General features: G+C 51.7%; 5 protein-coding genes across 5 annotated transcripts; 2 read left to right on the forward strand and 3 right to left on the reverse strand.

Annotated features, from left to right (window-relative positions):
- Positions 1-394: 394 nt before the first annotated feature.
- Positions 395-4,313, forward strand: IAR55_003622 (uncharacterized protein; the record flags this gene model as incomplete). The annotated part of the gene is made up of 11 exons (XM_066946729.1): positions 395-712; positions 809-1,094; positions 1,162-1,485; positions 1,543-1,598; positions 1,670-1,845; positions 1,903-2,278; positions 2,347-2,432; positions 2,495-2,568; positions 2,618-2,636; positions 2,699-3,257; positions 3,312-4,313. The coding sequence occupies 11 exons, from the start codon at positions 395-397 to the stop codon at positions 4,311-4,313; spliced, it is 3,276 nt and encodes a 1,091-aa protein (XP_066803121.1).
- A 464-nt stretch (positions 4,314-4,777) lies between these two features.
- IAR55_003623 (uncharacterized protein) lies at positions 4,778-5,490 on the reverse strand (the record flags this gene model as incomplete). Its single annotated transcript, XM_066946730.1, has 3 exons — positions 4,778-4,825; positions 5,134-5,249; positions 5,427-5,490. 3 exons carry the CDS (start codon positions 5,488-5,490, stop codon positions 4,778-4,780), a joined length of 228 nt encoding a protein of 75 aa, XP_066803122.1.
- A 521-nt stretch (positions 5,491-6,011) lies between these two features.
- On the reverse strand, positions 6,012-9,663 carry IAR55_003624 (uncharacterized protein; the record flags this gene model as incomplete). Its single annotated transcript, XM_066946731.1, has 4 exons — positions 6,012-6,406; positions 6,549-6,716; positions 6,803-7,076; positions 7,210-9,663. 4 exons carry the CDS (start codon positions 9,661-9,663, stop codon positions 6,012-6,014), a joined length of 3,291 nt encoding a protein of 1,096 aa, XP_066803123.1.
- Positions 9,664-10,345: 682 nt separating this feature from the next.
- IAR55_003625 (uncharacterized protein) lies at positions 10,346-12,207 on the reverse strand (the record flags this gene model as incomplete). The annotated part of the gene is made up of 7 exons (XM_066946732.1): positions 10,346-10,405; positions 10,474-10,778; positions 10,833-10,950; positions 11,010-11,141; positions 11,203-11,463; positions 11,527-11,709; positions 11,998-12,207. 7 exons carry the CDS (start codon positions 12,205-12,207, stop codon positions 10,346-10,348), a joined length of 1,269 nt encoding a protein of 422 aa, XP_066803124.1.
- Positions 12,208-12,626: 419 nt separating this feature from the next.
- Positions 12,627-13,484, forward strand: IAR55_003626 (uncharacterized protein; the record flags this gene model as incomplete). Its single annotated transcript, XM_066946733.1, has 1 exon — positions 12,627-13,484. The coding sequence occupies one exon, from the start codon at positions 12,627-12,629 to the stop codon at positions 13,482-13,484; it is 858 nt and encodes a 285-aa protein (XP_066803125.1).
- Positions 13,485-13,698: the final 214 nt, after the last annotated feature.

The raw sequence follows: 13,698 nt of genomic DNA on the forward strand, positions 1-13,698 counted from the left end.
ACCCCAACATCATCATGAGGAGTCCTTGATTCTTTACACTCATCGAATCAATCAACTCGTTCCTTCGCCTGTATCACCATTCTCTTCGTCTTCTTTCCCCTTTTTCCGTTTTGACTTCGTTCCCAGTCGACAGATATACTCTACCACCGTCATCATTGTTGTGCTTGATATCATCAATATCCCCCTCAACAGACGAACATCTTGCTTTCGATTACCTTGATCCATCTTCCACCCACTCGGTGTATCATCCACTCAACGGATTGACAAGACTTCCTTGCCACCCTGCCGATGTGGACGGGATTCTCACGAGCGTCCGAAAGCACAGCTTGATTGACCTCGTCCTTGACTCGCGAAACGTCCGTTTCTCCAAAGCTGCAGTTCATCGTCGACCGTGATGACTGACGGTGAAGAACCCAACACCGATGTCAGCTCGCTCCCACTGACATCGCCCCCTCCTCTCCCTTGCACCTCGACTGCTCATGGCGAACCTCTTGAAAGCAGTACACCCGAACCTTTACAGGTGAAATGGTCTCCCGGCATAGGAATGAGCGCAGATAATCCTTCAAGCTCAGACGCCGATCCTCAGACCGTAGGGCTCAATAATCCCGCTTCATCACCGAGTACAGTTATATACACATATCCCGATATGGGCAAGCGTCGTCGAGGTCGACTACCAACCGCATGTCACGAGTGCAACCGCAGGAAACAGAAGGTGAGCTCCAACCACCGGTACCGGTCAGCTTGGTGTCCGGTCGATCAACCTGTAGAAGCTTGTAGCAATCACTGCTGACTGATGAACTGACAATAGTGCGACGGAAATGTACCATGCAATAACTGCCTCAAGCGAGGCCCTGAGCTCTGCGAGTATACGCCAGTTTCAGCCTTGGCAACATTCGAACTTGAACCAGAAGGCAGCTCTGAATCTCAGAAACCGAAGCGAAAACGAGGTGGGAAGGGAGCTCGAGCTTCGGAAGGGTCGATCGGGACTCTACGGCCATCCTCGCCCAGGAGCGGTTGGGCAGGCGTCAATGGCGAGGGCGAAGTAGCCCAGCCGGGGGATCCGGGCGATCTCAACTCGATTGCTCATTTCACTGGTAAGATACTGTATCATCAGTTGATAAAAGATCCGAGATAGATTGACGGACACTTGATGACAAACAGGTTTCACTACTGCTCCTTCCCAGCCAGGAGAAAACCGATACATCCTCAATACACCCATTCATCCTACCTCGTCCGAGCGAAATCGTCAGGACACCATCGGGGACAGGTCTTCCTCGTCGTTAACGAGTCCACCATCGAATGCAAATCCTGGTCGATTCTGGCGCGCTCATGCCGACATCCAAGTCGACACAGAGCAGCCATCGATGCGTAGTAAAGGTAGTGGTTCTTCGTCAGAGAGTGAACAGTTGATGGAAGAGAATGAGGCGTATGGTGTTGGGAGCATGAGAACCCTTCGAGGACCTCGGGGCAATGAGGAAGGTGAAAGTAAGCTGCTGACCGTTTCCGGTCATATCATCCACCAGGCTAATCCCCATGATTTAGAGACCTTCTTTGGCACAAGTCACTTTGGGCCTCAGCTGGCGGCAAAAGTCATTAGGGTAGGTGTCAGACCAACCGAGCGAGAATGTTCATACAGTACATGCTGACTATCGGGCTTGTCGTTTTGCAGAGCACTCCGGCGTTTCCCCATAGCGACGTCAGACATGGTCCACTTTATGGTACCACTCGGATTGACAATACCAAGTCATACACTCTTGAATCACAGACGCGTGAGCTCCTCAGTCACGTCCCGCCACGAGAGGAGTGTGACCTCTACGTTCGTCGATTTTTCGAAAGGTTCAATGTGTGAGTTTATCACCCTTTGACTCATCACGGTGGCGGAAGTGCTTATCCGTCCGATAGTCATAATGACATCGTATATGAGCCTGATTTCAATTCTTCGTACGACAAGCTCTGGCAGCTCATCAACGGTCAAACCAGATACGATCTCGACCTCAGGCAGTTAGCACTTCTTCTGATAATTCTCGCGTTCGGTGTGCTTCTCGATCACGACCCTAGCGATGAACAACGACGAGGGGACAAACTCAAGACGATCGGCCTCACCGAGCTCCAAGTGACTGCCGTGTCAGGCATGATGCACGACCTCGAGAACCAGTCCTTGAGCCTCAAAGACCGAGAAGAGAAAAGCACCAAGTGGTCTTGGGCAGCAAGGAGAGCTCTGAGTGAAAGTGCAAGCTTTTTTGGAGAGTCTATCGACACGATTAGAGCGGGAATATTGGTAAGTAAGAACGGAGACTCTCCGCTCGCAGATGCGAAACGATTGATCCGAGCTGATCTTTGGGATAGATGGCCCATTATTTGAACGTTTGCAGAAGGGTGGAGGAAGCTTGGACGGCCATAGGCACGGCTATCAGAGCTGCACAGGCTCAGGGGTGAGTCTCATTTCTTGATCTATCGAAGCTCTTTACTCACCTGCACAACACATGTGTTAAAGGTTGCATGTCGACGGCAAGTCGTGGAAGGGAATGTCTCCCAAAGAAGCTGAGTTGCGAAGGAGATTATGGGCTCGTAAGTTCGACTGCCTCGGCCGGGAGCAGCACTCATTCAACTGCCACAGATCTGTATATTGTCGACAGGTAAGAATTGGGATTCAATGATGTCGCCAAAATCAGATAGCAGCTAACCCAATCTACTTCAGATCCATTTCGCTCTTCCTTGGTCGACCCGTCTGCATCCAAGATGGGCATTTCACGACTCGAGAATCCTCAAACCTCCACGACGAGGAGCTAGACCGACCTCCCACTCCTCGCAGCCTCACGATTCCGACAAAATCCACATTCCTCATTTTACATTTCCGCCTCGCTCGCATCATCAGCAGTGTCCAGCTTACGTGCTTCAACCTCAATCCTCGGCGATACGCCGATGTGCAGTATTGTGAGGAGCTTTTCCTTGAATTCAAACAGAATCTTCCTCCACATTTCCGGCTGGACAACGAGGGTACAGACCTGAGTCTAGACAAGGACGGAAACTACAAGTGGTTGGTCGCTCAGAGGCAGACCTTGAACAGTAAATTCCACTTGGCGAGGATTTCGCTGCATAGGCCATATCTGTTGAGGTCCTTTGGACGGGGAAAAGATAACGGGAAGAACCCGTACGAGGGTAGCAGAGAAGCGTTGGTACAATCTGCATTGGCGGATCTCCGACTGAGGATCAGTCTCAACGAACTTGATCCTCTGGACAGATTCAAATGGACTACTGTAAGCACTGACTCATCAATATATCGAGAGCCTCCATCTGACTGCTGTCGATAGGTCGCATCTGGCTTCAACCCGGCCACTATAGTCGGCATTCTGTGCTTCCTTGGTTATCAGGACGAACGATTCCGACCAGGAGAGCTCAGGTCTGTTCTGCAAGCTTATATCAAGCTCGAGGAGAAAACAGTGCGAAGAGACGAGACATTGGAGACTGAGTTGAGGGTCTTGAGGTTGATGGAAGGAAAAGCGCTGGCTAGAGAGGCTTCAGATGCTAGGGAAGAGCTGTCCAAATCCTCCGTGTTGATGTCCGCACGAGCGGAATACGCTCAATCTCGCGCCGAACCAGTCACTGGAAGCTCGACCAATCACAGCCATGCACTCAACGTGCCAATGATGGCCATTCGAGGGTACGACAGTCAACCCACGCTATCGCAGCAAGTCATCACGCAAAGTCAGCACGGATTCTCGATGTATCATGGTCCCCGCGTTCACACTTCTCACCCTCATCTCGACGACGGTTCCAGTGATATGGCCCCTACGCGTCAAGAGATCACCCAGGGTAGTCAGTCATACCAATTGACGGGTCATGTTCGTCCACATCATCTGCGCCGACAGACTGTTTCGGCGCCTTTCCACGGTCCTGCCAACTTGTCGCTGAACACTTTTGCAGAGGTCTCACCTTCTCAAGATTGGTCCTTTCCAAACGTCAACACCACAATGCAGAGTGCATCCACATCGTCGTCGCACCAAAGTCCTTCGACAACCTTGAGGAACCCAGACGCCCCAATCATGTCGGAGACACTCTCTTCGAGCATGGACGTGGTAACTGAGATCTCTGGCGCTACCGCGGCATCGGTGGCCGGATCACAAGAATGGGCAGTACCATCCGATTGGGATCCCACGGCATCAGGTCTCCCAGATAGCAATGATACTCTAGGATGGATAGCATTGTTCGAAACGAATTGGCACTCGACGGATTTGGACCCGATCGGACCGGCTGTGGTGGGGTCGGATGGGGTGTGGAGGACGGCTTATGAGAATGGGCGCAGCGGGGTCTAACTGTGGAAGATGAGTGGAAAACCTAACGATTTGGGGAGCGGCTGATAGGGTTGAGGCGCAGCCAAGCGGGTAAGCTCCGACAGAGATTCTGGAGCAGACTATGCAAGGAAGTAGGGGTGATAGAGTGCGAGACGAGGAGGAGTTCCGATATCTCATAGATGTTCAGTACCACACATATATCCACTATGCACATTGTACATGAGAAGTCGTGATTAGCGCAAGGACGATGTAGCGAGGTGTGTTGCAGATCAACGTTCTAAGAGACGGCATTTGGCATCCAGTCTCCGCCTTGAGTCTGAGAGGGAAGAAGTCCATTGTCTTCTGACTGAGCCGGGTCGTCGCTCGTAGTGGGACGGATCAACACTTCGGTACTTGATACATGACAGAGGTATAACGATACAAGACGACATCTCGCGATTGCGGAGGCTTCCGGGCGTGCCTATTACAGTGGTATCGATGAGGGTTTAGTTCTCCACCTCGTTCAATTCGTGAGCACGTTTGACCACGTCGTTCTGCAGGAGAGTATCAGCTCGGGGAAGTCGTACTACAAGCCATGATCTGGATGGAAAGGAAGGCGATCACAAGGAAAGCAGGACGAGACGATAGGCGGAATCGATTGTGTTGAAATCATCCATCATCAAGAAAGAAAAAAAGAAAAAGGAAAAAGGAAAAAGAAGGGGGAATGAGAGGATGAGATTTGTCGGAGGACAAGTATCGCAACGCATTGCATTGTGTTCAGTTTTATCGACATGCCATTCGACCATGTTGATGCGATGCGATGCCATGCCAGTGGGGAAACGGAAACGGAAACGCGACTCACCCCACTACGAGTGATCACGACGGCGGGATCGTCCTCTGTCCCGTTCTTGGAGATCGTGTTGCCCTTCTTGGATGTGACCTCGGCTTTTCCCTCGACGATATCTGCGACTTTGCCAGCTATTCATCGAATGGGGGACATATTGCAGATCAGCCTTTCTGACCTTCTGGTTCGGTGCGAATCGCGATGTTGGTACTATCTTCGGGTGTGATGTAGTCGTTCATAGAGGGGAGGGGAGGGGTAAGAGGGAAAAAGGGGAGAAGGGGAGAAGGGGACGAGGCCCACTCCCCACTCACATGGTTGTCCAGATCCCCAGTTCCATGAGACTTCATCTCCTTTCTTAAGTTCTTCTTCAGACATGGTCGTGCTTCGATGCTCTGGTGGCGTTGAGTACTCGAAAGGTAGAAGTCGAGTTTGCGATCGGCGTTATTCTGTGAATTGGTGATGTTATGTTTGTCCAAGAACAATGAGAACAAGAACAACAACAACAACCTCCTTCGCTGTTATATATGCTTGATGCGGAGTGAGTACGTCAGACACGCACGTCACTGCTGATGATGTCAATAAACCTCTCCCGGTTGAGAACATTACTCGACGTATAACGATCGGGAGATCGACCCAGCGATCGGCAACTTTGTAAGGGGTCCGGTTCATTGAAACCGGATACAGTATGTAATCCTTCCATGACTCTTCAAGAGATGTCATCTCTGCAATGCATTCTGTCACTTCCTGCAGCCGTCACTACTTCTACTCCAGATGCGAGCCTGGCACATAGTACACATGATGCATTATTATTCACTTTTTCACCACACCCCAAACCCAGATATCGGACTTGACCTCTGTCCATTTTCTCACTTGTCTGCCCAAGCTCGCGCACCCTCTCAAGCCTTCCCAGCCACTGGTTCCAAGACCGGCGGACCTTCACCATTCACCTTTGCTTTCCCCTCTCCATCCTGCAAGATAGAGCCCGGACCAGCACCGTTCCCATTCACTTTCCCCTCCACTCTCAGAGGACTAGGAGGTGCACTCGAACCTCCTCCACCCGCTGCTATTCCTATAGCCGAATGACGTCCCGAGGGTCCTCTCTTCTTATCTTTGAATATATCCTTCAATACCTCTCTCACGTCCGCCTGTGGCTTTCTCCCACCGCCTGCTACACTTGTCGAGATGGACGATCCTGGTCCACCTCTGGAAGTGACCGATGAGTGATGATCATCTGCTATCGTCGAGATCAGGGAAGGTGCTGCGGAAGTTGAAATTGTATCTCGTCGAGCTCCTGCGGACATGAATAGCAACATCAGTATGTCGTCTAATACAGTAGCCCAGCATGATTCTCATTGATTGGGAAATTCAATGTGAATGCTTCGCCGACGACCTTTGTGAGGCAGCGCAAAAACAAAGTAAGAAAAGGCACACACCCAGAGCCTCTCTCAGATCATCCACGTCGATACTCCTCGAACCGGGTCTGCTCCCATTCCCATTGAAGCTTTGATAACTCCCGTTATTCATGCTCATGAGCACATGGGCGACGTCGTAATGCGGATCGTCGGCGGGTACGATGTTTGCGGAAGAGAACCTCTCAACGGCTGTGTTGTTAGACGTGATCAGCATCTGCCCTCTCTGAAAGTACGACGTGACTCAGGGTTAGACATATACATGAGACAGCACTCACAATCCTTGATGGCAGTTTCTACAGTCCACTTTCCTCCAAACTTCTTCTTCAGAGCTTTCTCATCACGTCTCGTCGAGCTTTGAACAACTTTCGCTGATCCCAACACAGTCACAATTACCTCGGGATCGAGCAGTGGTTTCGTCGCCGAACTCGATTCGCCTTCGATCGTATATTGGACAAAGGAGATCGGTGCTTCTGGCATCGGTAGAATGGTTGTTTGAGAATAAGGAGGGAGGGGTGGCACCAAGTAGGGTTCTGGGAGTGATGCGAGGCCCTGTTACGTTGCGGGTCAGCATTGATCACGATACCTCCGCCCTACGTTCGTTCTAGCCCTACACGGAACCGAAGAAGAGTTCGTGTATATTCTGTCTTTCCAATAGTGAACCTTGACATGAACTCGAACCCACTCTATCAGCCACCAATTCAATCTCCTCTACACCCCATCTCTCTCCGATCCTCCTCCAGATGATCCCGACCAATTCCCTGATCGCTCTCTTCCTCTCCAAAACCCACGCACCAGCTCTGCCGTCTCCCGGTCTTCTGACCAGTTCGTTCCCCGCATCTCGATCCAATGCGAGTAACATCGGCGTGCCCGTCAATAGCGCCGGGATGGGGACGATCATATGTATCTCATCGAGGACCTTGAGCGCCGCGGCAAAGTCTAGGGGAGTAGCTACGTTGTCGAATGAGCTGAGGTTGACGTATGATTGATATCGATTGAGTGGGAGAGAAGGTCTTCGAGAAGTCCGGAAACCCTTTTTGTGTGGCGGAGTGGAAGTACCACCATTACCACCCGCACTCGGTGGAGTGGACGTTGGGCTCGGTTCTGTGATATTGAAAGAGACTCCTTTTTCCTTATCGCCTCTCGTCGGCGTGCCTCGAGAATCGTTGGCGTCATTCGTGGTCGTCGAGCCGGGTCCCGTCTTGGTCGTTTCTGTCGCTGAAGTCCCATTCAAGGGAACCTGATGAACTTCCGGTGAAGCTCGTGATGACACACCAGTGGAGATCTCTTCCTCGGATCCTACACCAAGACAGGACGACATGACGAGGGTATATATCGCTGCGTTGAGAGCGTTGCAGAATCTGTAAATCGTGATATCTCCCGCTGTCGGTCGTACCGCCGTTTGTGAATGCTTGTTCGGTGTGGCTCCTCTAGGCATCTCCGTTTCTAGGAATAGTATCAGGGCTCGAGCATATGTTGATCGAACAGCGTAGTCGGCCTCGCACAGCAGCGGAAGGGTTTCTTGCCATACCTCGGGAGCGATAGGATTGCGTCTGCTAGGCCGATGTCGATGTGGTTCCAGGGGAGTATCAGGAGGAGCAGGTCCTGTTGCGGGAGCTTTTCCCTTATCGGAGTGGATAGGAAGACTACCTTCATTGGCCGCTCGGGAAGATGTGCGAGAGATTGTGGTGTTATTCAACTTCGTCTCCGCTTCCTCGTCCGCTGCATCTGCGACCAGCATGACTCCAGTAATACAATGTATCAAGACTCTGATGATTTCCGGTCGCGCTTTATCACTTGTTGGGAGTTCAGCGATACGAATAGCCAATTCCTCGACGATATCGTTGATCTGATCCGCATAGTAGATGTGTGTTCCAAGACTGCTCACACATTGTACGAGTGGTGGTAAGAGAGCATCTCGAGGGTCGAAGTGGACCCGGCGGATGATGAGCGAGACGAGATTTTGCAAGACATCCGATACGCCAAGTCCGACCAGCGAGGTCCCAGAATTGAGAATCGTGGTGATCATAGCCAAAGCAGAGGTATGCTTCGGTGTGGGCGCTTCGTCCTTGAGGTCGACCAAAACCTCCAAGAGTCGGGTGGGGACCACGAATCGGTATTGAAGTATGATCCAAGCTGTCAACCTTTCCGAGATCCAACAGCACCTTTCCACATCTTGCCATCCGTGTTTATCCAGGAAAAGCCCGACTCGGTCGACGATGTGCGAAGCTTGAGTGACTTGACATTGACCAACCAGCAGATGAAGCGATCTGAGGGAGGCAGATAGAACGTCTGAAGAGGAAGGGCCCTTCTCCCCTGGGATGTGAGCATGAAGCGAAGGCGCTCTTCGATCATTGATCGGTCGTTTTGCCGAGAATTCTGTGAAGAACGGCGATGGAGAAGCGTCCATCTCGATCTTAGCCGTCTCCAACTTGAGATGACCCATCGTCCCTTCGAATATGTTTTCCAAGAGTGGGGGCAAGATCACTCCGACCTGCTTTGGGAACTCTCTTGTGGAAGTGTACAATGCATCCGAGGTGACTGCGCCGTGAAGAGCGGCGAGAGCGATCAGTCTCGTTCGGTTCTGTTGTTCCATGTCTGTCTTCTCCTGCGGGTCGATATGAGTTGCCATCCTCCCGAATTTGTTTAGTATATCGAGATAAGTCCGAGTGAGAGGATCGTCTACGCCGATTGATGCACCATCCGTGTACGTCGTGAAAGATATGAAAGCAGCAGCAGCTCTCCCAATAACCTCCAGATCCAGTCCACCCCTCTGATACACTCTCACATCCAGACTCCTATCGATCACCCTCAACGCCCATCTTCCGAAAAGTCCGATATCCCTCTTACACTCGGTCAACAACGCTCTCAGGATAGCTAAAGAGATGAGCAAGCTAGCTCGATATTTCGGATAACCGGCCGTCGAACGTTGCGTCTCCTTGGCAACACGTTTGTCGAGCTCTTCGCCTATTTTGGCAAGCTTGGAAGGCTTGTTGGTAGCAAAGTAGGTGAGCTTCGACAGATCTTGAGAGAGGGGTCGATAATCTGGTCCAGCGGTGAGGAGAGCTTTGGAAGGTGGATAACAGGCGTTGAGGTGAGCTACCTCTGGTTGCAGGTTGGTGCATGGTAAGCAGCCCATTTTGAGGATCCGCTGAAAGGTTTTCTCAGAGATCGGGTTTTGATAAAAGAGTTTAGAAGGAGTTTTGAGAATCAAGTCGACACGAGAGATGCGAGATGTAGGCGAGGCTTGGCGGGAGAGAGGAGATCCGAGGTATGGGGTGAACTGGCGCGAGAGACGGACGAAGTCGATTCCTTCAATTTACAGGTAGCTATACGTATCTGAGCGCTACCTGTTTGTAGAAGAAAGGAGGATGGTTGAGATGAGGGATGACAGGACCGGTCTGAGACCGAGGGTTTTGATTTTGGTCCTGTTTACGGGAGATGAGGGTTTATTGAATGGAGGAAGATGGGATGGTAGACATGCCCGGTGGGACCCCGACCTCGTTGGTTGCACGCGTTTTTCACCGAGGTACATTTTGTGCCTTCAACCGACAGGATGCGAGAGCGGCTATCGTGTCACAAGCAGATTCTAGCATAACACGGATGGACGTCAATAGTGTGTGTGTGTGTGGAAGGAGCTCAAGTAATAACAAGGAACAGATGTGATGGATGATGTTTGGTTGCCATTTGCTTCAAAAGTATATAAAAAGGTGGGGACGGGAAAAGACCTAGTCCGGATATAAAACAACACTCTTTCACTCTCTCCTCCACGTACAGGCGCACGCACACCCCAAACACGCAAACCGTTCAACCGACACTTTTTACTGCTGCTTGCAATCAGGGTTGGCAGCGGCGGCATCAGCTTGGCCTTCGGGAGCATCCTAATTACTGGCCGGGTCTCACGTCAGCTCAAATTCCTGTCGGAGTTTCCCGTTCCAGCGTTACCCACCTCATCGTCATCATCCTCGTCATAGTCCTCGTCCTCGAAATCCTCATCGTCCTCCTCCTCAAAGTCGTCCTCGTATCGCAAAGCCTTGCCGGTGAAGTAATCAACAGCTCGAGGGATGATCTTCTCCTTGAAGTCCTCTCCGATCTGATAGTCGGTCTCAAGTCGGGCGTCAAGCTCCTCCAGCTCGTCCTCATCGACATCAGAAGCCTCGAGGCTCTCGGGTGTAGGCGGTTGAGGAGGCTTGAAGAAATTGAAGAAGGAGTCTGTAGGGACGACCTTTCGGATGACTCGGGTTCGGCCAGTGGCTGTCGAGATCGTCAGCGAGTGGAAGTGGGAGCTTCTAACCGATCTCCACTCACTCTTGTTTCTCTGCTTCTTGATCTCGGCCTTCTTAGTCAAGTCCTTCTCCTCCTTCCACTTGATCTCGTGGCCGATAGCCTTGTCGTACACGAAGTCACCACCGTAGCCGACTTGTTCCTGATGAAGGAATTGCCGAGTCAGCATACTACCCCAGGGTGATGTCCTCTACAACTCACTTGGTAGTAGTAGGTCTTGGTCAACTCGGTGTCCTCGAAGAAGTCATTGGGGGCAAAGACGAAGTGAAGCTTGAAGCCGGGCTGGCCGTCCTCGAGATATGAAAGCTTGACATCGGTGAGAAGCTTGAGAGCCTGTTTCATTGATAGTCAGCCTAGAGTTTTCGAATCATGCACATGCCGTGCCACGACTCACCTCCTCATCCCTCTCGGTGATGGTCTCAGAGATGGGGACGTGGTTCTTCAAGGCGGTCAACCAGAACTCAGGAATACCCTTGATTCCAGCAGCGTCCTTGTCGTCGTTGATCTCCTCAACCTTGGCGCCCTCCTCCTCGTCCTCCTCCTCATCATCGGAGTCGGAAGCCTTACCGGCCTCGACTTCAGACTCGGTGGGCTCAGCTTCACCAGCGATGATAGCCTGTCGTCGCTCGTACAGAGGTTGGAATTTGGAGAGGAACTGCGAGATGGCCGGAAGGACGCGATCAGCAATCGAAGGCGCTATGCCGATGGCACAGCTCACCTTCTTCTCCAACTCGAGGATAGCCATCTGGAACTCGCTCTCGATCTTTGAGTGCTCGACCTGGACACCTTTGAGACCATCGATCCTTCGTCGGACGGGAGCGGGAAGTGACTCGATGTAGCCAGAAGATCGGCCGATAAGGTCCTCGAGCTTGGACTGGGCGAGAGCGAGGAGAGCGGGGTTCTGTTGTACGCCGTGGTGTCAGCGTTGTCCACTATATTTCGCAATCGATTGGTCAAGGGGTGGGAGAGGATAATGAGATCGCATGATCCAGCTTGGCTGATGTGATCCAGCGCAAAATTCGCCACAGCGAGCCAACGAGTGTTGCTCATATATGTGCTGTACTCGGAAACCTCTCTCCAGAGCACTTCGCAAGACTAGCACAACCGTTGAGACTCCAGGTCCATCACCACCCAAAATTTCCTCGCACGTTCCCATTCCCCCTTTTAACAAACATGAGATGGGACTCACCTTGGCCAACAGACTGGCAGGGTTCATACCACCGACATCCTCCTCATCGCCTTCGCTCTCTTCACCTTCTGCAAGAGTCTCGACGGTGGGTTGACCGAGGTTGGCAGGTCTGTTTGTGAGGACGCCAGTGTCGAGGGGGGTGTTTTGAGGAGTGGGTGCGACGTCGAGAGAAGGTTCTGTTCGACCTTGGATGTTTTGTGATTGGGACATTGTAGGAGAGGAGTGCGCCAATGCAAGGTGTGAATCAAGGGGTGAGAAGAAGATGTCAGAAAAGAGAGAGAGTGAACAAGAGTTCGAAGGATGGTAGTAGGGAGGTGGCGACGGTGGACTGTGTGAGACTGGTGACAGAGCGTGGACTGTTGCGTGGACTGTGTGGTGGTAACGCGCAAATCCTCTTCTCAAATCTCGTACGGTGATCGCGTCAAAACTCCAACAGAACCCCCTCACTTTAGACCGTAAAAACGCCGAATGTGGCATCTTTCCATTCATCGTGCTAGTGGAGGTCGTCCACGCATCGATTCATGAGACCTAGCAGCAGCGTCTTGCCCACTTGACCCTCATGGGACCGAATTGATATATCCCCAGTATGAGGCGATAACTCTGCTCAGACATGATATATCAGCCCCAGGATGGATGAAGAAGACCCTACCGACATCTTCGACGCTTCCCTCTCTACGCTCTTCTCGATACCTCCCATAGCATTCGATGCGTCCTCTTCCTCCTCTCCGTACTATATCTACACCCCTCCCCAATCGTCATCCTCTTCCCCCTTCTTCAGACAGATACACCTGGCTCTTCCTTCGCCACCGTCCAATCTATACGCGACACTACAAGCGAATCATGTCTGGTTATCCTCCATATACCTCGCCGATCTGCTGGCATCGCGGGTCATCGACGTTGAGAGGAAGAGAGTCGCTGAACTGGGTGCTGGAGCAGGATTGCCAGGGATCGTGGCGTTGCTCTTGGGAGCTCGATCTGTCATCAGCTCAGACTGGGGCGTATCAGAAGTACTCGATGTGATTACGGATAACTTCGGGCGAGCAACGACAGCGAGTGCCAAACAAGATACAGAGGCAGAGCGGGAACTCCAAGAACGATGGAAAGTCGTCGGACACGAATGGGGTACAGATCCTTCCCCTCTGTTGTGCGCACTGTCTGCAGATGGCGAGGATAAACCAGAACAATTCGACATCTTACTTCTCGCAGACGTACTATGGGCAACATCCTCACATCCGATGTTGATCGAATCGATAGGGAACTTGCTCAGACCAGGCGGAGTGGCCCACGTCACAGCGGGTCTGCATACGGGCAGGGGACCGGTGACACGTTTTGTCGAGGCGGTCAGCAAGAAAGGATGGAACATGGTGTTGAAGGACGAGGTGAGATGGAAGGTGGATGGAGGGTGGGAGGAGTATACGGAGAGCATGAAAGTGGGAAGCGTGGAGGAGGAAAGAGGCGTGGTGATCAGGTTTGAAATCTGTTTATGAGGAGGAGGATTGAGATGACTGTTGTGAGTGGATCATCTCATTCATATAAGCTTCCTGTGACCGCATCAGATGCTCTTCACTCGCCAGCTTTTGTCGATTAGTAAGTTCTCCAGCTACAGAACGAAAATCACGACAGCATGCATGCATCATTTTGTTGCATCTAGATACCCATTCTCGATCTCCCTTCATGCTCGCCTTGTCATTGCGCTCACTA

This window comes from Kwoniella newhampshirensis, chromosome 6, assembly GCF_039105145.1.
Source record: "Kwoniella newhampshirensis strain CBS 13917 chromosome 6, whole genome shotgun sequence".
NCBI classification, from domain to species: Eukaryota; Fungi; Basidiomycota; class Tremellomycetes; order Tremellales; family Cryptococcaceae; genus Kwoniella; species Kwoniella newhampshirensis.